Here is a 24,061-nt window from a genome sequence, read left to right on the forward strand (position 1 = left end):
GAACTGGAGTCAGCTGGCTGCTGTGAGGACATGGAAGAGTCAGTGCTTGGAGGAGATGCCTGCAAGAAACATCAAGGAGGTATGGAACTGTAGCAATATGGAACCCTTGCAATGTAATGACAACACTTTACTATGAATGACGTTTTTATATGATATTTGTATTTTAGGATTCAAAAGCCCTAATATCTTTTAGAGAATTTAGCGGAAGTCATGCAGCTCCTATTTATAGTTAGTTTATAGACTGAAATTTTGTCTTGATCTACTAAAACACCTGCCTACCGATGACTTATGCATGACAGCAACATAGAAGCTCAAAGGAAGAGGAAATTAACATCAGATAACAATACCTCTGCAGTTTCCAGGCCTATCAGCAGATTTTTCAAAACTCAGTCTTTCTTATCAACAAGTCTTAGAGTAGTACTCTGCCTTATGTCATATCTGAGTTACACCAAAATTAGTAAGATGCAATTTCCTGCTAGATTTTTGTAAGACTTCTTTTTTACTGTAGTCGTAGAAAGCTGCTATTCCATGGTCATCAGAGAACTATATGTTGTAGATAAATTAGAGACTTGAGAGCTTTCTTAAAAGATTCTATGTTATGCTACTTCATTACTAACAGAGTAAAACATTATATATCAAATTATACTACTTTATTTCTAACAAAGGAAAAAAATACTATATGGGTTTGTGTGGTACCAATAACATAATTTAGACATACAAAACATGCCAAGAAAAGCCCCTAAACCTCTAATAGCACAGCATGACTTAACATGATATTGTGTATATTGCAATTTTTCTGGACGTAATGCAAACAAAAAGAAGTAAGCACAACTGGGTATATGTTTAATGCTAATTTCTCCCATTCCTTGCCCTTTCCCGAGAAATGCACTGAAAAAAATGACCTCAGTGATAATGATGTGATGTGATCCAGTACTGTGGTCAAGGAAACTAAGTCAGTAAAACTCTGGCTGAAACGCAGTGTGTCAGGGTACAGAGTCATGCTGAGCTCTGAGGGAAGATACCACTACTATACAGGTATAAATAAATGTGCTGAGGGCAATCTCTTCCAGTGAGTTCCATGTAAGGATCTGACACCCAATTTTTAAAGACAAATGCTGAGCAGACTGATATCTATAGTCTCTGCCACTGGCCCAGTGACATGGGTAAATCACATGGGTCCCTGGAAGAGGAAGAAAAGTGGGCTTTGTGGAAGGACTTGAGAACTTCTTGACAGAGAAGAGAGATGAGCTCAAGGGTACTAATCAATGACCATACCCTTAGACTTGAGGAGAAAGAAATTCTAGCCCACCACAAACTGCTAATTAACTGAATTTTTGCATGGTGAGGTAAGCCTTGCAAAGGAGGCCAATCTTTTGTTGTTTACAGGGCCTGACTCTTTCAAATAGTTTAAGTTACTGTGGTTAAAATTCCTTTTCAAAGTTAGTGTTCATTGGCATTCCTAATGTTCTAAAAGGAAGCTAGGCTTAGCTGGAAATGTTAGGCAAATTTGTGATCAGATAACTCTGTGAGTCATTAGTTTACAATCCAGAAAGGCTATGACAAAAAAGGGTGTTAGTATACTTACCTGAATCACATCTGTGCACATCTATGGTTTGGAAACATATCAACCCCTTAGCAAATAATTGGAAATGACAATTCCTTGTCTGAGATAGATGCTGCAAAAGCATTAATAAAAGGACAAGCAAGATCACAATAAATTTCTTTTGATTGTCAAAAAAGGCAAATCCAAAAATTTCTTGCATATTAAAAATGTAGGAGGTAAAATTAACTGGGTTATTTATTTTTTTGTACACAGATAATTATGTATCTAATAATTAGCACTTGCAGCTGGATGTTTAAAAGTGCTTGGGCACTGGTGGGATTGGTGCTGTAATACTGAAATGCAAACTTCTAATCTGGAAGTTTTGGAGAGTGAAAAAGCTATTTGCATTCAAAATTGTGATCCTGAAACCTCACTTTAGTGCCATGGCACCAACAGTTTTTAACAGTCCCCCTACTAGTAAGGCTGTATTTAGTGTGTAGGAAGCAGTCTTAAAAAGAACCCAGATTTACTTGCTCCTAAATTAGCACCTGTATAATTGGCCTCTTTATCTCTGTATATCTTTACTTCTGTTTTGCTTTGGTAGGGTGAGCGGCAGACCTCAGACTTCAGCTGCAACACTGCAAACCCTCTGAAACCTCCTTGGTTTTAGACAAGACGAGAACCGAAGTGTCAATTAAAGTGTCAAGAGGATGTGTATGTTCGCCAATGAACTACATTAAAGTACTTTCTGTATCACTCAGTGTAATAAAATGCTGGTTTCATCTGAGTGACAGTTTTTCACAGACTGAGTAAGTTCCAAGAACTGGGGAATTCATAGAAATTACTGCAAGCTTAGCACCTTTAGGATTTTTTTTTTTTGTTGGTTTTTTATTTTCCCCCCCCAGCAAGTGCTCGCAGCTGTGTCACTACTGGCAGGCCGTCCTGCTTGCACGCAGCACAAGGAGCGCTGGCCCTCAGCGCGGCTCCGCGCGGCGACAGAGGTGGCGCCGGGCCGCCCTTCGCTCACTGCCCGGGCGGGAAGGGACACTCGCCGCCTGCCCGGCCCGGGCTGGGCAGCACGGGAGGCCCGTGAACTGATGCGCCGGGGCACACAGCACCCCGGGGTCGAAGCCTGCCTGCGGGTTTCCGAGTGACTCCTCCGGAAATATGTGGCCCGGCCAGAACGCCCGGAGCCGGTCGCGGAGGGCGGCGGGCGCCGCCGCCGCGCCCAGGTGCGGCCCCTCCTGCGGCAGGGAGGGACGGACGGAGGGAGGGAGGGAAGGAGCTTCGCGGGCGCGGCCTGCCGGGGAGCAGCGCGGGGGTGGGGTGGGGTGCGGAGCCAGCCAGGCAGGAAGGAAGGAGAGAAAGCCAGCGAGAAAGTAAGCGAGCGGGGAGCCGGAGGGAGAACTGAAAGTTGAAGGACTCTAAAGCCCTGCGCTTCCTTCTTCTGCCTCCCTGTGCCTGTGGGCTGCTGGCTTTTGGCAGAGGTAAGGCGGGCTCTGGCCGCTGCCGGCAGTGATGCTGCCGCTCCGGTGCCGCCGGCAGCGAGCCCCGCGCTGCTGCTGCGCCCGGCCTGGAAAGCTGCCGGAGCGTGCCCGGTGTCTGGGACGGAGCATGTCCCACATGAGCGACACGTACTGAAGCTGGGATCGGAATGGAAATAGTTGTAGGCCGGTAGAAAGTAAGGCGTGTATTGCTGTCTCTTTTCTTTGTACCTTCAATTGTTTCAACTGTTTGTATGTAAATGTCATGCTAAAGAGCAGAGCTTTAGTGTAGTGTGTTTATTGACTCTATGAATCGTTTTTCTGAAGGCAGACGTGAGCAGACCTCATGTTAGCTGCCATTATATACCTGCAAGTTTTATCAGAAAACTTAAAGAAGCTGTAGTATGTATGGATGGAGAATACGAATGAAGGGTACAGCACCCTAGTGTTCCCACTGCAACTTCCCAAAGTTCCAATTCCACCCTGAGTTTGCTTATTCATGGCATGCCGTTCCTTACTCCAGCGACTCTGCAAGTTGTTCCACTGGAATTTCTTGCAGTATGAGGTTTGACTCCGAGGTAACGAAAGTTGCTGAACCTATTTCTAGAAGGTAAGTGCTCTGAAATTAAAAAAAGAAAAGAAAGACAAACAAAGAAACAGTTTGACAGAGGATGTGATTAAAGTTATTTTGTAATTATCCTCTAGGTTGGCCTATGCTTAGTAACTTCCTTGTATTGGTAGAGGCAATAGCTCTATCGCAATTGCTGCAATCAGTATTTTTCTTTTAAGCAATCTATATGCTGATTGTATAATGTCGGTTTTGGGAAAGACCTTTAATCTACAATGTTTTCTATGTTAATCTTGTCAGTTTTTGTGGAGTCAATTGCAACGCGAAGATGAAATTTACTACTTGCACGTTTTGTTCCGCTCCATGGTAAGACCCGTTGCACTGTTTGTTGGGCCTTTTTTTTCTTGTTTGTTTTTTTTGTTTTTTTTTTTTAATGTATTTATTAGGATCTTCATCTAGTATGTTGTTTAGCAGAAGTTGGGAGCAAGCCTGAACTTGCTTGTGTCTGTTGAACTGATTGCTCACAGTGTGATTATATTGGCATGTACTTTTAGAGGTTTGACAGTTTCTTCAGGCTTGTGTCTGTATTGATATTAAGAAAAGGCAAAAAAGCCTAGTCCCACTTGAGTGTTTCTGTGTTCACCTATAACCTACTGTTCACACAATTATTAAAATTTTGGTTGCTTGCTTGCCTCAACAAAGATTTGTCTATCTCCCAGGCAATTTTGTCTTCAAGACTTTTCAACTTGAAAAATCAGAATTAAAGAATTTTAAAATTAGTAGATAGAGCTTTCCAGAATGCTAGACACAGGTGCTTACCCTCCATGTGAGGAACGGTTCTGAGAATTAGAAATGCTATTTTTATTTGATAGCTATTCAGCTGTCAGTTTTAGTAAAAGAAAAGACCTGTTAGGCCACTCTTGAGTTTTTTTGCCACTCCTTGCCTAAGTCTGTTCCATAAGATGGGAAAAGGAAGAAATTAACAATCAGTTTGTACGTAAGTGTGAAAAACATCTTCTGTAAAAGAAAGTTGTATGATTCTGTGAAAGGCTTAAGATGTGCGACACGCGTTACAATTCATCTGCTGCTGAAACTTTTTTCTTAGAAGAAAAGCCCAAATGATTTTCCTTGTGTTGCTTTTTTCACTTAGCAGTTTAGGTGTTTTGTCCCTATTTTGATAAAATGGAATAGTCAGGTGTCTTCCAAGAAGTTTGATGTTTTTCTTTTTTTTTTAATAGCCATTATAGCATTTTCCTGTTTTTAGTAACCACGTTGAGAATGGTGATTTTTGTCTTACTTACGCTACTTAAGATAATATATTACAAAAATCAATTTTATTTAAGCAAGTTCAATTTCCCCTTGCATTTTTTTTGTTTGTTTGTTTTTTTGTTGTTTTTTGGGTTGATTTTTTTTTTTTTTTGCTATTTATTTATAAGTAGGAAAGATCTGTTTTGCCTTGCTTCTGAGAGGAGATTTGTTTTATGGAGTGTATGCAGCCATGTGCACTAATGTTGTTTACAAATGCTGAATTTGTGGTGGTATAACTATGGATGTGAAAGAGAATGAATGTATTTGTACAAATGTGTATGTGCCACTCCATTTCTAATACTGTACATTCTTTAGGGTTTATTATAGATTACTTTGCAATCAAACCTAAGGAGGAGATTACATTTTTTTTTAAATTGATAGCAATGATATCAAAATAGAGTAATGTATTGAATAAGGTGGTCCTTGAGTTCTGCATTCTTGAGTTCAAACCTTATAAAACGTTTTAAGAAATGATTGCGTATTTATGTTCTGGCCTGTGAAACACTCACCAGTGTGTGCAGATTTGTTTAGCTGTTTGTTACATTAATCTTTGTGTAAGTAGTGAAACCAAACCAGGTGTCAGTACAACCCTTTGCTTAGGCCCACAAAATATGTGATCTTAGTGGTATTTAACCAGTGGCATAGCTAGGCCAGATCTATAGCATGTCGTCAGAAATCTTGATGGATGCACTGATAGCTTCTGCCATAGACAACTACAGAAACAGAAAGTACCTTGGGCTTTATCTTGCATCGCTGTTGGCATTTTGTGGTCAAAATGTCTTCTCAGCAAGCAGTTCCTTCCTTCCTCTGCTACATGCTTTGTTCATAAAACGTAATCATTCTTACAGATTTGGACGCAGCTTGTTCTCTGCTAGGTATCCCTTAGCATTGGTGTGTGGTTTATACAAAGATGGGTTAGAGTCCAAACAGCTGATAGCACATGGCTATTTGAGTTCCTGAAGTAACCACGCTGCAGGTGTTCTGGAATAAGGTGTAGGCAAAGCTATTGCATGTAGAAAAAGCAGTATTACGATAGAGAGGAGAGAATGTGGATATAAATATTTTTGTTTATCTATAACAGATATATACTTATTTATAAATATATAGCAGAAGCTAGTCTCCCAGATGCACTTTTTGTTATTATGAAAGATGGAGGGATTGAGAAGATGCTACTGTCTGAACACTAACACCTTAGGGAAAAAGTAGACAAATGTGATCATGAAACCCAGAACTGTCAAGGAAGGTGGAGATGGCTGACATAACCAGCTGCAACTTTACATTCCTTAGACTGATATGCTAGTGCTATAGGGATTTTATATACTTGAATATGTGTGTGCTTTGGTTGTTGTTTTTTTGTGGTTTTGTTTGGTTTTTTCTTTTTTTCCCCCCTTTTGTTTGTAGTCTGTTTGATTGTGTTTTTTAATTACTGGTTATCTGAAGGACTATTTTCTGTCCCACACAGTATTTTTTTCCTTGATAATTAATTTCAGTACTATTTTTTAATTCATTCTGCACTCAGAATGTGAGAATATTTACTCATCTAGTTAAGAGGATATACATTTACATTTTTCAGAGTTTAGAGATGGAGGGAGGCCATACTGTTGAATTTTATCCCTTATGACTAGAGGCTGCCATGAAAATTTTGAGGAACTGCTGAGTTTTCAAATTTTTAAAGGAATGATGGAAGTTTATATAAGCATCTGGGTTAGGATGGGTAAAAGGTAAATACAAAAGTGGATTGTTAATCTGTTCAGATCAATCCAAAGCTTTTTGAATTTAAATGACCTGGGAATCTTTAATTGAGGGTTAACTCTGTAATGAAGTTAATCTCTCTTGAGAGGCTGATATCTGATTGACCTATAGAGTTGTCTGTCTAAAAGGTTTTAATTGTATCAATTTAATATTCAAGATAAGTCACTTCTGAGAATTGTGGGTAGTGATCGAAGCTGATAAAAATATATCCAGAGAAATGAAGCTGGAGACTAGAGAGAATCCAATTATTTATTTTAAATCAAGGAACATTTATAGCAATTGGTACAGTAAAAATGTAGGCAATGTTTTAAGCTTAAATTCTACATCATAAGTGCTGCATTTTTTGTCGTGAAATACTTTGAAGAATTGGGTATTGATGCCTACTACCACAGACAAATTCTGGTCTTAACATTTCTCCGCTTTCTAAATGCTACTTAAATCTTAATGCTCTTCCACTGAAGCTGTTCTTTCTTTTCCAGGCTGCTTAAGGCTAGTACCTGCATGCCAGGACAGCTGTTACAGTCAGCAGATTTCCCCAAGGCCAAATTACTCTTTATACAGAAAGAGAGAGGTGAAAAACCTGTTGAGTGTTGCTGATCTTAAACCTTCTTTGAAGAAATATTTTTTCGGGTTGTTTCAAACACCTTCAGAACAGTAGCATCTGGCTTTTGTAAATTATGAATTTAGATATGGCCCTGAAAGAAAGAATAATTCAAACAGATGAAATCTGCAGTGTAAGAGCTGAGTTGGAAAATACTAAGGAAAAACACATGAACAGCCAGAACCTGCCTATGGGCTCATGCCTGTTCCCTTTGTGGCCAAGGGAAAGCTTCCTTGTCAGAGTTGAGATGCTGGTGCTTTCCTCTATTCCTGCTGACAGTGTGTTTGAAGGGCTGGCTCTACTGTTGAAAACCATGTTATTGAGGATAGTACTTGTTCAGTTGGATTCTCAGTTGGAGAGGGCTTGAATGCACAGTTCACATGGAATGCTCTAGGTCATTTTTCCTTTGTTCCATTGCAGGTGTGTTTTTATGTTAAAAGGATTTTGAGATAAGGGAGTAGAAGCCCTATTTCATAATTGATTTGGGTTAGTGTGGAAATAGGAAAGTTTTAGGCTCCAGCTATGGTCTTGGATAACTCTCCCTGATAGCCAAGTACTGTGTAATAGGAGTGTGTGTGTAGATAAGTGATTCATCTCTTTAACTGTTCATCTTAATGTTTAACTACTAGGAATATGTGTTTTAAGTCTGTATTACTTGTGCTTAGACTTTGATTTTGCTATTTTCTTTATATAGGCTAAGATAAAAGGATGGGTTTACCCTTGTTGAAATTATTGTGTACAAACAATTAAAAAATATTCATGTTCATCTGACAGGAGTCTTTCACAATTTTATTCAAGGTAATTCTGAGGTTCAGGTGAGAATTGTTTTTAATGTCTTTTTTCTTTTCCGTATGTTTGCAGTCTTTAAAAAAAAATCAGTTTGAACTGAAGAAACTTGAAGAGGTGTTGTGAGGAAACAAATATTTTCTGCTGGCTGGTGGACACCAAATTCAAGAGTTTTCTTGCTAGTGAACATGCACGCAACCTGACTATTTCTACTTGACTGTGTGGGGCAATATACGGAATGAAGTCATGTCATCCACAGGCAATGGCTCTGATATTGAAGAATTTTTGGTCAACATTAACCTTGCACAGTATCTTCCTAACTTTAAAAAATATGGCTATAACACAGTGACAGATTGCATGGGAATCAATAACAGCGTGCTTCAGCAAATGGGAGTGTTGCCTACAGGACATCGCAGAAGAATTCTTAAACAGTTAGACAATCTTTTGGAAATTCAAGGAAATTCTCTTTTCCATGAAAATTTAAAACTCAAAGACTTGAAAGGTTTGGAAGAGAAGCAATATTCATCCTCTGATCAGGAGTCTCCTGTAAGCAATTCAGGTGTAGATCAGACTGGCTTGATACCTGTAACATCATCAGTACAACTCCTTAAAAAATCTTACGTCAATAAGGAAAAGTTTGAACTTGCAGAGCAAAACTCAATGGAGGCAAATGATGATAACTTTACAGATTTGGATTTTTCTAGTTTATACCAGAATTCAGACAGCATACTAAAAGCTGTCAGTCAAAATAGAAATACTAACATGAATAATCAGCAGGATGCATCACTGACAGAAGCTGCTGCATACCAAGCTGATGAGCACTTGATTGGCCCTTTGGTGTTCCGTGATCCTCCTTCATTTGTTCGTTCATGTGAGACAAAATGCAAGGAAAACAAACAGCAGAGGTTTGCAGATGAGGGTGATTTATCTAATAGAAAACCAGGTTCTCCATTCTATAAGTTTAAAGGAGAAATGATAGACAATGACTTATATGATTCCTGTGCACTAAACTGCATGAAAGTATTTCCAAGAGCGACCCGATCTTTTATCTTAAGGCATCGACCTGTACCAGAAATTCCCGAGTCAAGTAAAGTTCAACCTTCATCAAGGTAATTGCTCTTCAGTACTAATGAGAAATTACTATTTTGGTAGAACTTACAGTTTGGGGTTTCTTGATTTTTATTTCCTTATGTCTGTTTTCTTTTTTTTTTTGTGTGAATTTTTTAAATATGCGCTGTAAATGCACTGGATTTGATATGAATGTTGCCGAATTAAGTGAAGAAGGATTAAGCTTCAGTGTACTTTTAAAACAAAAATGATAGTGTAAAGGGAAATTTTAGAACCGTGTGTCCTTATAACCTCCTCAATTTTCTCTGCATCTACATATTCACAGATAAAGCAATCTTTATTGATTTAGGTATAACTCTTACAAACTATAAAACATAAGCAAGAACTTCAAGATGGCTTTTGGGTTAATTTCTGAACTGATAGTCATTTAATTGTTAACTTTGGAGAATGAAGGCAACCATTTATTCATATTATGTGTTGGCTTTTGCTGGTGGTCTCATAACAACAAAACCTTAGCTTTTAATGATGTTTCTACAGTAAAAATATTTCTGAGACATTCCAGCAGGGGAAAACAACAGTAGAAAAAGGAGGAAAAAAGAAGACCATAGCTGTGGATGGTTTTTCAGAGTTTATGCCATCTTTTAATTTGTTTCTGAGTATTCAGGTGATGTGACTGTGTCTTTGTCTTCCTTCAGAATGGTTGAGTTCATAATTTGAAATCAGAAATTACTGAGTGGCACTTGTTTCTTGAATAAGCATTAGTTGTTATAGCTTGTCTTGGAAAAATATGATAGCATGTTGAGAAAAATATCTGCTGTTGGGACTTAATTCAAGACCTATCTTGATAAAGGTATAATTGTTGGAATGTTAAAAATAATAGGCATTGAATATGTAGCAATTAAAATACAATATTGCAGTCTTTAAGCAAAAAAATACCTCCACACAGGTTAATTTGTAATATGGTTGGATCTATTAAGTAAGTTTTAGTTGTCATGCTGGCTAAGTGTCTTAAACAGAAGAAAAATTAATGCAGAGGCATATGCAAAGTTTTTTTTTTGTGTAACTGTATCCAGATCATGAGGTTGCATTTTTTTTTTTTTTTCAATTTTTTTTGAACCACAAGCTATGCCTGGGGGGCACATGTCTAAGAATGTTTTTTATTTATCTTGAGTTTTTCGTCTGCATATCTCAGCAGTTAGAAGCATCATCGAGTTTATACATGCTCTAAATGCAGGGATTTCCCAGCATTTATTAGTTTTTAGATTACTGAGCAATGTCAAAATTAATCTTGTAATGCAATTGTTTGAACAGGTGGAGAGGCAAAGTTTCTTTGCAACAATTAGTGATTTTTTTTTTTTTGTGTGCCTTAAAAACTACTTCATGGGTGTCTTCTAAATGACATAAAAAATGTCCTCATTGAAAATTAAGTATACCTATCCAGTAAGGTATACTGCTCCAGTGAGGAGCAGATTTATATTAACTTTTGTAGAATGTTTATACCTACTTCATGTAATAAAGCTATTCGTGCTGAGACAAAATGGGATTCTTAACCTAAAACATAACTACATACTAAGATTATAATAATCTTGCTGATTTTGAGAAACAGTCATCCAGTTGAGAGAATATATAGTAGTCTTCCCACCGCTGGAGTAAATCCTGCAATTCCGAGTCTGTTAGTGATTGATTTGTGACTGGGTCACTGACTTCATTACCCACCATTTTGGCTTGTGAGATCCAGTATCTTTTCTTGGTCTTTATGCTCTAGTTGTAATAATATGGAAGTCCTGAGGGACCAGTCTGTCTGCCAAAGATCAAGGCTAAACAAGAACTTCACAGCAGAAGTTAAACATGGCAGAAACTCTCTTGATAACCTTTCTGACAACCTTTTCATAGGGGCAGGGAACTAATACTAATACAGAGAACTTTAAAATGGCATTGTGCAAACATCTTTAACCTCAGGAAAGATTGTATCTTTGTCACAGAATTGCATAGGCAAACAGCCTCAAACTGGCCTTATTGACAGATGCTGGTTTCATCCTTATTACATTGTATGAGGGCTGTACCATAGCGGCAGAGAAATCCTGCTGAAATCTGGGAAGCTCAGCATTTCCGTCTAGTCATTCATGGATATAAGTCATTAAATTTTTATGCAAGGAATACTTTTCTCATTGCCTCCTGTGTACCTTTAGCACAAAAAGTTCTTACAGTGGGTCTCCTTGTGCCCCATAGTAGAGCTGTAACCGTGTCATTTTCTATTACTAATAATGCACTTACCTCCCTTCCAATTTTATCTGCTTCCCTGTGCTTCACTTCTGCTCCTGACTCTTGCCTGTGACAAAGCATGCTGGCATCTGGAAAGACACCATAGCATTTTAGAAGTTGAAAATACCTTAGGTTTATTTCTTTTTTTTGAATTTGGCACTACAGTGTGGCAGTACTGTAACATTGGGGGGGGTGCAGAACTTAGAAAAAAGTGAAAATTACACTTTTTTTTTTTGTAAATAGTGGGGTTATTGTGCAGGTTTTAGTACTGGTTTTTGTTGCTCAGTATTGATGTGTAGTTATACTAGATTATTTTCATGTATACTTTTCCTTATTGTATCACTGTGAGCTCTCTCTTGTTGGAGAATTGTCAACAATCGGTCAAAAGGTGTTTAAAACCACAAAGTGAAAAATGCAAAATAATGAAAGTATTGTAATGAATGGAACTAAACACAAATGTGTCTTTAGAACAAGATTAAACATAATTAGTTTTGAAATAGTTTTAGATGCTTTGAATACTTTGGATAATGTCAACTATCAGTCAGTCTTCTGTGAAATAGTTACTCTTGCATTATTCTGGGAAGGAATTTGTTCAAACAAAAAGCTGAAGCAGATTTATAACATGGTAGATCTGATTTTTTTACAGAATAATATGCAGATAAAATTTCAGACTGACGAATTACATAATTTTTTAGATGTTTTCTTGGCACCCATCTTCGTTACTTGTTGTGCAGTAGTGGAGTTGTTCTTATTCCTTAAGAGAAATAAGAAAAGCTAGACCAAAATTCAGAGTAATATCCTGCTTATGGGGGGAGATATAAATAAGTAAAATAGATAATGGTGCTTGGCTGAGCAGGCACCATTTGTTTTCTGCAGTTGGCAGATTCTATAGTTGGAATTTCTTGCTTGGTGCTGATATCCTTTAGACTCCATTTCTTAGCATACAAGTGCTCAAGATTGCTAATGAGGTGCCATGCTGGTGTTGCTGTGTATCTCTACTGTGTTCTGCTGCACAAAATAAATTTTTTAGAAGAGAGAAGCTGCTCTCTCTTTTCCTGTGGGAAGGTGTCATTATTACTTTACCACTGCTAGCAGTCTATGAACCCCAAAGCTTTAACACAGCATGCTAGAGCAGTTTTGATATGTTTGCATTTTGGGAGGGTTAGGTCTTGAGATAGATAGAAAAGAAAACACGTCTTGAATGAGTTTGGAAACAAAAGCTGCTTTCATTTAAAACACTCAGCAGATGAATGCCCAGTAAAGACTTTGGGGCACTGACTGCTTGCACTGACCTCCTTCCCTCACATTTTTGCAAGGTGACAGGAGTATACTGAATGAACCAGCTTGGTGCAAAGTTTTAGCTTTCCAGCCTTTCAGCATTTAGCAAGACCAGTCACTGCCTCATCACATCTTTCATCCTGTTTATACATAATACAGGGCTGCTAGAGAGGTGTGTGCAGCCTGAGCTGCATCCGGTACCTCTTAATATATGAAAACAAGAAGTCCTAATCACCACAGCTGGAACAAAGTCAACATTGAATGATAATTGAGATTATTAGTGTATCTTTGAAAAATATGCACGCTTTGTGATTGGCAGACTGCTTGCGTTAACCTTCCATTAAAGAGCAAAATAAAGAATATTATCAATTTTGGTTGAGGTACTCAATTTTTGAATTGAAAAAATTCAAGAGAAGAGGTATTTGCTTTCTGAAATGGCTAAGAAAAAGTAATGAATTGATACAGTTATAAGATTTTTTTTTTTCAATTTTTTTTCCTCTGACAGATGCCTTCAGTATTTTTCTCTCTTTTAATCCGGGTATTTAATCTGTACAACAACTAGTTTACTTTTCTATTAAGCATTCACAAATTATTATAATTTTATAGCTTGCACTGTTGGGTTTTTATGACACATAATTGTTCAAGCAGATACTCAAAGTGAGCTCATTTCATTCATTTTATATCTTCAGATAGATAGTTTTTAATTTACATGAGTTTGAAATTTGCTTTCCAAAAATGACAAGGAGGTGTATTTTTGAATGCTGGAAAAAAGACTATGGTTGTTTTTTCAGCAGGATTTTGTGCCATGTATACATAAATGTAGGTGCATGATCAAAAAGAATACACAAGTTCTGAACAGTATATGGATTTTAAAAAAAGTGTGGATTATTTTGTGTGTGTGATTTTTGTTTGTTTGTTTTTTAAGCTGACTGATTTTTTATTACCTGGTGAATTTATCCATCCACCCTGAAACTAAGCAAATGACTCACTGTTTTACATAAGGGAAGCCTCCATAATCTTAAAGGCTCTTCAAGTCAAAGCTGTTTGTCTTTAAGTCTTAATTTAGTTTAATGCTGCTAGTGCACTTCAAAAGATACCAACCTACCAACAAAAAGCTCTGATCTGTGTTGAAATACACTAGGTTAGGTTTTGGGTGTTTTTTAAGCATATTAAGTGCACACAAACACATGAAGTTAGTTTGCTGATGGAGCTTCAAAAGGTGTAACTAGATGAATTTTAGTAAAATGTATGATGAAAGAGACTTTTTAAGTATTTGCCATGTATTTATTGTAATTATGACTCAGGAGAGTAGGCAATTATATATGGGAACTAGGCTATGATCCACTTTTACTGGCCCAACTCACTCTGTGTTTTCTAAACCCAGGATTTTATAAAGTAATCATTGGGGAACTTAGCTTATGTAACCTGGATAACATTTGAAATGTCAAGTAACTTTATAAGCTGTGGCTTCCATCTTGAATTTAATCCAATAAAATTTTTGAGGCAGATTTAGGTGTGGAGTAAAAATTATGTGAAATAGTAGTTCATGAACGCCTGCCTTCTGTCACAAAGAAATATCATTTTGTAGTTAGGAGTAATTCAAGTTGGACTTCATGAGACAGTAGGTCTAAAGTGCTGAATGTAGCTTATCTTAAAATACTAAAATTTCTCAATATGTTGAAAGGGGAAACAAAAGTTAGGAGATTGATAGTTTTAGTAGAAGATAATTGCCTTTGGCTTTAAATGATGGAGGACCCACAGACTGTTAGGAAAACCAATAAGGATCTTACATGGCATTTATAAGCCTCAGAATATTCTATAAGGATGCATGAGAACCTTCAGTACTCTTACTTTAAGCAGAGAAAATGAAAGTAAGAGGAAAAATTGATAATTAAGTTAATGGGAGAATTCAGAGCTTGACTGAAAAGACCTGTAATACTGAGCACTGGACAAGTGAAGGTGGATTAGAAATTTTCTAATTCACACTTTTTTCTTCCTATGTTCTGATAATAAAGCTGTCTTGGCCTGAAATATAAATAGTAGCAATAATATTACACTGTACTTGAAATCACTGAAATACATGGAACCAGCACGCCACTAATAAAATAACTTTTCTGCTGTGCATGGAGATGCCTTCTTACCCATGTGCAAAATGTGTAGTTGTCCCTGGCAGTTGCAATGCAATGCCACTTACCTCTTGGTTTTAAAACTTTGTATGGGGAAATAATTCTCTTAAGGCAATCTAAACTTTACAGCAATTTTTTTTTCAGTGTTTGGGAGTGTGTTCTGGCTGGGTTCTCCGGCCTCTTATGAGTTTAATGTTAAAGTAGATTTTCATAGTACATCCTTTTTTAAATACAGCCATTGGTATTTATTGTGAAGGGGAAGGGAAGGAAAAGGTTGAGGAAAACTCTGGGATCTCCATTCTTCATACAATCTGAATGTTTTTAATATCAATTTAGAACAAAAAACCGCCTGAATTTGGGATGTCTGCTAGGATCAGAGAACTATTTAATGTCATAAGGGGAGGAAAACACGTTGTGTGACTTTAAAAAAAAATCAGAAAATTTCCCAAGATTTAGAACTTATTGTTTTGATATTTGTATAAAATTTTAATTGTTTAACTGCATGAGATGGTTCTGCTTATTTTCTGGGGAATTTCAATTAATGTTTTCTTTCTGTGCTTTGTTTTGTTCAAGTTCCCTTCAGAGAAGAAGAAATATGGGCCTTGTAAATATTTCTTGCACTGGGAGGCAAATTTCACAAAACAGTGAGTTAAGCATGCTGATATTTATATCTTGAATAGTACAGAAAAATAAACCTTGAACTTGTTGTCTAAAATAATTATTGCTTACCTATTTTAAGAAATATTGGGCATCTCAAAGGTCTAGAAGAACTGATTTATGTGATAGGAGAGGATTGAATCAGTTCTCCATTTTTACTTACTTTTTGAATATGTCCAAATAAAAAAAAAATAGAAAATCTACTCTTCAAGCCCCATTTATTTTAATATATATATTTAGACTAGTGTTTAAGTTTCTAATATTAGATCCAGATTTTTTTAAGCAGAGTTAGTTTCTTGAAAGATATAAGAAATGTATTCCTGACTAATGCTGCTTAAGTTGTTTATAAGCGCTCATAGCTCCTGGAAAGAACAGGAAATTTATTGTATTAAATAGTTTGCTGAAGTGTTTTGAAGTCTTGTGCAGTCAGCTGGAAACTTCTTTCATATTTAAAAAATGTCTTTTTTGAAGTTATGTGTTTATTTTAAGAAATACTTGGTGACAAAATGAAGATGGTGCACAAAAGAGTTGTGTGGTGGTTTATTTTTGGTATTTTTTAAAAGTCAGAATAAAGAGCTTTGGAGCTATTGCTTCTTAGACTAGACCATTGAAGGTTTTTTTATTGTAACTTGATGCAGAGTAGGAAAGAAGAAAATCCCTGTATGCCAGTTATATTCAAATTACATAATAATGTTAATGTCTATGGTGAAAAGAAGGTATCTGGAGTTCATGTAGAAATAGGACATTGTTTCTTGTTCCTCAAAGTTTTTTCTGGGAAAGACAGAGAAATTGCAAGCTGCACAATCTGTTTCCCTTGTTGATTTCATTATGACTGTAGCAGGGCATTTGTGACTCACAGTAGAGCACTGTGTGACTGTATCTATTTATTTATTATTTATTGATTTGCTTTAAGATACATCCATGGAAGAAAAGCCACCCATTATCTCTCCATATGGGGAAACCTTTATTTGTGACAACGCTAAAGATGCTAAAGTAAGTTGAGAAGCCTGAATGTATATAGTCTGTCTTCACTTTAATCTTCATGCTGGGTATTGCATACTGGCTTAATTTTTTTTTTTGTGTACTCTTTTAGTTGCCAGTCCTTGATTTCTGTCATTTTAGGTATATGCAAAGGGTTTATGATATAAATATATGAGGACTAATGTAATGAGTTTTGTTAATCCCAAGAAACACTTTGGATGTTTAGTAGTAATAAGAAGCTGCAGTGTATGTTTTGATTGTTTCTTGGCTCATAATTGAGGTTAAGCTGTTGAAATTTGAAACCGTTAGAATTTACTAAGAATGCTAAAAGTGGCTTTTCTTCTCATCTGAGAATTGCAGATCAAGACTGGGTGTCTCTGCACAGACTTTTGCATATCCTGTGAAAGCAGCTTGCACATTAGGTTAGGTGATATGATGGTCACATTTGGCCATGCCCTTTTTCAGTTCCTGTATATGAAATTCTCAGGACTTTTAAGTTCTTGCATGATTTTGATGCATCCCCTAAACTTGCTGTATACCCCGAAAGTCACTTTTCTGTTAAGATTCTCTGAAGTGAATGTTTTTATTGGGGTTGGTAGTTGGTGTGAGTGCCACAGATGACATGTGGACAGACTTCTGAATCACGTGCAGGGAGATATGGGAGGTAGATTAGCTTAGTGAGGCATCTGCCCAATGCCATTAGTTTCCAGCTCCTGCTTCTGTCTCAGCAGGAGACAGACCAGAAATTGTTGATTCTGTGATTGCTTATACTTTTTCCAGCCAGTCTCAAGCCACAGAATTAAAGATAACAGAAAATTCTTCTGCCCTGGTCTTCAGTCTAATGGTTCATTTGTAAACTATTGTAAACTATTGACCAAAATAAAAACTACTCAAATGGATGTCTAGGATTTTTCTTTCTCCCATTCTAATTTCTTTAGAATTGATCAATAAAAGTAAATGGTTCAAATTTTGTCTTCCAATGAGAGTTAGGAAGACAAAATTTGAATCTCCTATTACTTTTATAGGAATAAAAGTAGTCTCTTTTTGATGCATACTTTGTTTTGGATGTATACTATGCTTTTTTTGTTCTTGTTGACCTTTTAACACAGTACACATAAAATCATACCTTGCCTTTCCTAGTTGTTCTTGTTATGCGCACGCAAAGCTGACCTTTGAGCGTTCATTTTCTTTCCTTGAATGCAATGCCTTGTCTGTGCTAGTTGTTGTCTGTGCTAATGTCTTTAAAAATTCAAAATTTACCTCTTGTAATTGTTTCAATGGTCTAAGCTGATTTTGTAGCAGTTTCCTAGGTCTCTTGTTACTTATTAGCATTATTCTGTACATTTCATTGAAATGGTTGTTTATGAAAAAGCATATCCAGAAAGGTTGTCGGCACTCTTTCTTATCTTACAAAGGCACAAAGTACAAAAATACCATGCTGTTAAACTGGGTTAACTGCTTGAAACTAAATTGCTATTTTGCTGGTTCTAGAATCATGATTAATGCAGTGTATTATGACATCCTTTACCTGAGCTGAAGATTTGGATTTTAATATCACTTCCACGTATGTGAACAGTTTCTTGCATTATGTTTATCACATGCCTGTTGGAAACATCATAGCTGATTTTAGTTCCATTAGCACTTAATTGTGGCAAAGGTCATAAAGAAGAACTATGTAACAAACATCTTGAGATACATTTCACTTTCAGATTTTTTTCAGCAGAAGCAAATAACCTAGGAACACATAAGAATATTTAGATAACACTGTAAAGTGTCTGAGATTTTAGAGCTTGTTGCTGCTGCTTCAGGTTAAGTCGTGAGAGTGTAGTTTGTCCATATGAATAAAAGGTGTCAGGCTATTATACTTAAGACTGAAATTTGTTCTAAGGCCTTGTAAGGTGGCCATCACCCTTCCTTCTCTTTCATTGGTGTAAAGAAAAGGCTTCTGTAGGCTTTTGTGAAGGGAGTGACTGTATAAATAGGTAATGAGTCACTACCGACTGGAAGTAAGTGAGCATAAGAGAACAGGGGAATGAAGGTTATAAAGAAAATATACCTTTGGTTTGGGTCAGGAAGAAAGATAAGTATAAAGAGAAACTTCTGAAAGGCAACCTGAAGAAGGACCTGGGTTTTTTAAAATGCTGATTTAAAAACAACACAAAAATTCAAGTGTTTTAGCAACATTTTGTTGTTGTGTCTAACTAAAGGAGTCAAGTATATTAGAATTCCTCCAGAGGAAGACTGAATTCTAATGAGTTTAGGCCTCATGAGTGACATACTGGCTTTATGTCTTGCTGTAGACAGACTAAATTAAACATGCAATCTGAGCTCAGTAAATTGTGTGAGCTGGGTATTGGGATACTGTGGAAGGCTGGCTGCATTGCATTTCATGAGAAAATGCTTTGTGTAATACCTCAGACACTTGAAGGAGGTGGGGATTTTATCTTGTATTGAGCCCGAGCATCTTGCAGGATATTTCTGTAAACAGGACAATGCAAATGCTTGGGTTTTCATTTGTTTGAAATAGATTTTTGTGAGCAAATAGAACTTCCTTTACCCACAACTTGTCTTCATTTGTGGACTTCTACATTTTAAATTCTTCTGACAATAGAAATGCATTTCTTAGTTATTGCTTGGAAGTTATCTGACTCTCTGAATTCACTTGCTCAAGCACTGAAGATTATGGAGTGAGCAGAAGCAGGACATCAAACTGTTACTGTAGTGGTTCTTGACAGGCAGGAAGAGGTACTGTCATGTAGCTTCAGTGGGTATGGATTTCAGTTGTATCCTCATAAACAAATGAAGATAAAGGACACTGACTGTTTTTACTCTGAGGATGTTTCATGCACCATGATATTAGCCTCTTAACTATTGTGCAGAAGTGTGGGCCTTTCCCCTTCTTTTGGGAGATTCCAGGCAATGGAAATACTTGATAAACAGCTGATAATTGCTTTTGAGTTTTCTGTTTAATTTGTCTACAAAGTACATTGATGCTTTTTGCTTAGTTTTTTATAGGGTTTGTTTGGTTGCTTTTATTGATGTGTTGGGGAGTTTGTGTTGTTTTTTTGTTGGTTTTTCTTTTTTTTTTTTTTTTTAGCCCCTTTAGCTACAGTGCAGTACTGGAATGTGTGGGTGGTTAGGTTTTAGTGGGTTTTTATTTTTATAATGGGTCTGGTTGGCAGAGGAAGACAGACATTCACCTAGATTTATCCTAGCATCAGACTGATTTCTACACTTTTGCTGCACACTTCCTCTGCTTTGAACTATGTCTTTTTTTAGTCTTACCTTTCCATGTTACCAAGGTACAGTCCTCAAGTACAAGATTACTTTCTGCTACTCAGAAAACAAATGGCAATGTTGTGAAAGCTTATCCACTTTGTTTCTGCCATTGTTCAGCTTCATTACATACACATAAAAGCTTAAATGAGTAGATTAAAACACTTCTTCCAGAAAGCATGAAGATGTTAAATTTAGGGTTTTTTTTTTTAGGAAGAAAGACATACTGAAAAGCCTAGTAGTGCAATATGATTGTCAGGTTAAGTTTAGGAAGTGTGAAATAAAATGTTCACGAGCAGTGTTAACCTTGACATTTTGTACACTGCAAGCAGTTTGCAAAGCAGTGTGATAAAGATTTCTAAGCAAAAGTTAATAGATGAGCCTTTTAGGAAGAAGTTCTTGGCAAGAAATAACCCAAAAAACCCTAATGACATATATTCAGTGTGTCTGGGTTCAGTTTTGCTTTAGGATTTTGATTTTGCCATTGAGTGTTCTGTGAAGGCTGTACATTTATTTCAGGAAGAAATATTGTTATGAAAGATAGGCTAGCAGTGGCAAATTATAAATGGTACTTAAGCTGCATGTAACTTGTGACTCTTGAGCTTAAAAAATATTCAGTTGTGGTTTAACCCCAGCTAGAATTGGAACACAGCTGCTTGCTTGCTCCCACTGCAGTGTGGAGACCTGGAAAACAAGTGACCTCTTAGATGGTGGAATAAGGCCAGCTTAATAATTACTACAAAGCATAAATGTAATTATAATACTAATGCTGATAGTAACTCTAGTGGAAAGGAGAGAGCATGAGGCTCTGTGCTATGGATCATCCCTTTGGCCAGTTTGGCTCAGCTGGCCTGGCCATGCACCCTCCTGGCTTCCTGTTCCTGTGCTCAGTGGCAGAGCATGGGAAACTAAAGTCCTTGACTTGGAGTAAGCTGTACCCAGCGACACCAGTGTGTTATCAGCGTTATTCTCATTCAAATGCAAAACGTAGCTATGTACTATCAGAAAATAAACTCTATCCCTGCCAAAACCAGGATGTCAGTGGTGCCTTTAGGAAAATCAGAGCAGTGGTATTTCTATACACTGAATCTCTTTATGTGATTTGTTTGTATCAGGTTTTTTTGGCCATGCTTAAATGTTGGAAGTAACATTTCTTAGAATACAAAAATCAGCTTTCAAGTGCATGTTTGAAAATGGGGGAAAGAACAGTGCTGCTAGCTAGGCTGTTTGTGTGTGATTTATATCTACAGTAATTTAAATATCACTTTTTCAGTTACAAATGTTTGTTACAATATATTTCTTTTCTAGGAACTTCATGGAAATGATTTCCTGGCTTGTGAAAATAAATTGGATCTAGGAATGAATGAAGAATATTCTTCTAAGAATCTATGGTATTAAATAAGAATTACGAGAAACTCAAAGTGTAAAGAAGAAAATGCTATTTACTGATGTCACAAGTTGATCTTGTGGGCACAACCATGACTATATATTTTTTGCTTCTGTTTGAGGCTTTACCCCATCCTATATAAGGCAAATCTGGGCACTGTGGCTTTTCTGAGACTATTTAAACTAGGTTTCAGAATCTCTTGTGAATTTGGAGAGTGTCCCTGTTTTCCCCAGTCAGAATAAGTAAGACCAAGTTGCATTTTTGTATGTCTCATAGCTAGGTGTGTCTGACTGCTTGCATAATTTACTTTGTCATTAGAGAAAAACCAACTCATCCAAACAAGCACAAAACTAAAACACATTCACCACTCCTGTCCCGAGATGGTGGCCAGTGGCTTGATGCAGTGGGAGCTAATGTGCTTCTCAGTTTCCAGTCTGCACCAGGCTCCTGTTGAGTTGGGAGAGGGAAGAGAGAGGTGATACTGAAAGTTGTCAAAAGTATTCAGAAGAGCAAAGCTAGTTTTCTGAGGAAGGAGAATTTACTTTTAAATTTCTGTTCAGGCTTCCAAAGGAGTGTTATCTTGGCACTATTCCTGTCGAATGGAGAAAGTAGGATTCAGGGTGGTCATAGTTATAAGATAGGGTGTGTTTAGCAGGTCTGTGGTTCACTGTGATTATACAAGTTATAAACATAATATACTTTACCAGTATTTGTTCTAATTACTAATTTTATATTACTCATTTTATATACTTGTGCATTGTAGTTACACATTTTAAGAGTAAAATTCACTTTTTCTTTCCAGTTACTTGAGTAATCAGAAGGAGAGGACAAAAGAAATTGCAAAAAATGAATCCTTGTCTCAGGAAGACCCATCATTAACACCAGAAGAATCTGAAAGTGAATCTCTATATTCTACTGTGGAACAACATACTTTGTCTTTAAAAAAAAGGAAAAGTAAAACCAAAACACAATCACCATCTTGCAGTAAGATACAAAGTGGAGATTCTGATCGCTTGGCCAGTGAGCAAATGAATTTTTGGCAATTTGGTGGAGATCAGACTTTGATTGGAAATGAATCAATAACACCATATGCTTGCTTTTATGGACCATCAGTAAAGAAGGTTAAAGCAGGATGGCTGGATAAATTATCCCCTCAAGGGTACGGTATTTGCAGTAGTTATTGTGTAACTGCGACAGTGTATGCTTGCAGGAGAGATATTAAGTTTGTATTTAGTCACTGCTTAATGTTTGTAGTGGAAGGGGAAAGGGTATTGTTTTCATTGAAAGAGCACCAAGCTTTTGTGAATTTAAAAGTTTTTAGTGAAGTTACCTATTCTAAAGTTTTTTTATGAGATGTACTCAGGGAAGATATTTTTCTTAAAATTGTTGATCTCTACTCATGAGCTATAGTGGAAAAATACAGAATGAAGTTGTGCCAGCATTTCCAGTTACTAGATTTTTGCTGATCTTTTGTGGTCCACAAAGTAAGTGAAAAAAAACTCTGGTTCTGAAATACTACTTTACTAATTTAGCTGTGGATTATAATTTAATAATTAGTGTGACTGGAAGCTCTGTTGCTTTCTGTCTGTGTTATTTGAGCTTTGAGTTTAGGATTCAACTGGGCTGAATTCCTCCTATTTAATTTAATTCTTGTGCCTAAAATTTGATGGTAGAAATTTGAGCTCAATTCTCAAGATTACAAATAATGAAGAGAAGGGACCACAATAGAAAATAAATTCTCTCTGTCACATTTGGGAGTTAGATGACAACAACAATAACAACAACAACATATATTTGATTTGTTATAAGTTCTTTGTTTTATTGTAGCTGATTTTAAACTCCAGCTATCATTAGACTGTTTTTCACTAAAGAATGCTTTGTTAGCAGATCTTCCATCATAAATACTTGCTAACTCTCATAAGTTGTTCTGACTTCCTCCTTTTAAATTGTAGTTTTCGGTTTCTATTTTTCTTATAACCTATGTTCTTATGAATTCTGTGAATCCTTTTTTATAATCGAAAGTGGCACAATTTTACTTTTTAAGTCTGTTTCTGATCTTCACTAGGACTTAGCATCTAGAAATTAAACCTGTTGTACTTGTTAATGCTATAATACATCTACTGCATTTCTATTCAAGCCTTAATAGATCTGCATTCCTTGTTATTAGGACAGTATACTGAGCTGTGCTGAAAAATATTAAAGTTTTTGGCCTTTCCTTTGATTATTTTTTGCCATAATAATCGTCAGCAATATAATTCAGTATATATAATATATAATTATTTAAAGTGAGAAATTTATGTTATTATGCTATTGTTTTGGAATAAAATATTATTTGAACTCACTGGAAGAAGCTCTGTTGTATAGCAATTTCCATTTTTTTGTGTTCCTTTCTAGGGAATTGATTTGACATTATAAAATTTAAAATTTTTTTTTGTGTTGATACACTTGATACTTTGTTGAAGGTGACTATTAAGATGGAATAAAAGGTTTAATAAAACTTTTTTACCATCACAGAATTTCAGTGTGCTCAAAACTATTTTCTTTCCTTTTTAAATTATTTTGAAAGTTTTGTCCACATTTATGGATTGCCATTATTCACCTTTACTAAAGACTCAAAGAATAATTACCCACAGAGTGTTTCCACATTTCTTTTTTTTTTTTTTTTTTCAGAATTATTGGGATATTGAACTCTTGGCAAGCTGCAGTTAGCTGTAACTCTTGTTCTATTTTATTTACAGGATTTTTTTAACACTTTTGGCAGTTAGCTAGCAGAATCATGAAAAGTATAATTCTTGATTCCAGCTGGCTTGTCTTGCTCCATTTGAAGGGATAGAGTTGAGAACAAGTTATGAAAACTTCAAGGAAGTGCCATGGGAAAAATTTATTATTTGGAAAAGATAATGAGCTAACCACAAAATTAGTAGTGATTAGTACTGAGTAGAAGAGTGGCATGGTCATTAGCCTTGATGCAGTGACAGTCCACA

The 24,061-nt window shown here is 36.4% G+C and overlaps 1 protein-coding gene across 1 annotated transcript in view; it reads left to right on the plus strand.

Annotated features, from left to right (window-relative positions):
• Nucleotides 1-2,710: 2,710 nt before the first annotated feature.
• Nucleotides 2,711-24,061, plus strand: part of ARAP2 (ArfGAP with RhoGAP domain, ankyrin repeat and PH domain 2) — a 114,775-nt gene continuing 93,424 nt past the window's right edge. The window contains exons 1-7 of the mRNA XM_059470118.1: nucleotides 2,711-2,775; nucleotides 3,551-3,637; nucleotides 8,231-9,151; nucleotides 15,350-15,420; nucleotides 16,347-16,426; nucleotides 20,999-21,081; nucleotides 21,880-22,236. Of these exons, the coding sequence (XP_059326101.1) occupies nucleotides 2,711-2,775; nucleotides 3,551-3,637; nucleotides 8,231-9,151; nucleotides 15,350-15,420; nucleotides 16,347-16,426; nucleotides 20,999-21,081; nucleotides 21,880-22,236 (1,664 nt within the window). The remainder of the gene's footprint in view (nucleotides 2,776-3,550; nucleotides 3,638-8,230; nucleotides 9,152-15,349; nucleotides 15,421-16,346; nucleotides 16,427-20,998; nucleotides 21,082-21,879; nucleotides 22,237-24,061) is intronic.

The sequence above is a fragment of the Ammospiza nelsoni genome, chromosome 4 (genome assembly GCF_027579445.1).
Source record: "Ammospiza nelsoni isolate bAmmNel1 chromosome 4, bAmmNel1.pri, whole genome shotgun sequence".
In the NCBI taxonomy this organism is placed as follows: Eukaryota; Metazoa; Chordata; class Aves; order Passeriformes; family Passerellidae; genus Ammospiza; species Ammospiza nelsoni.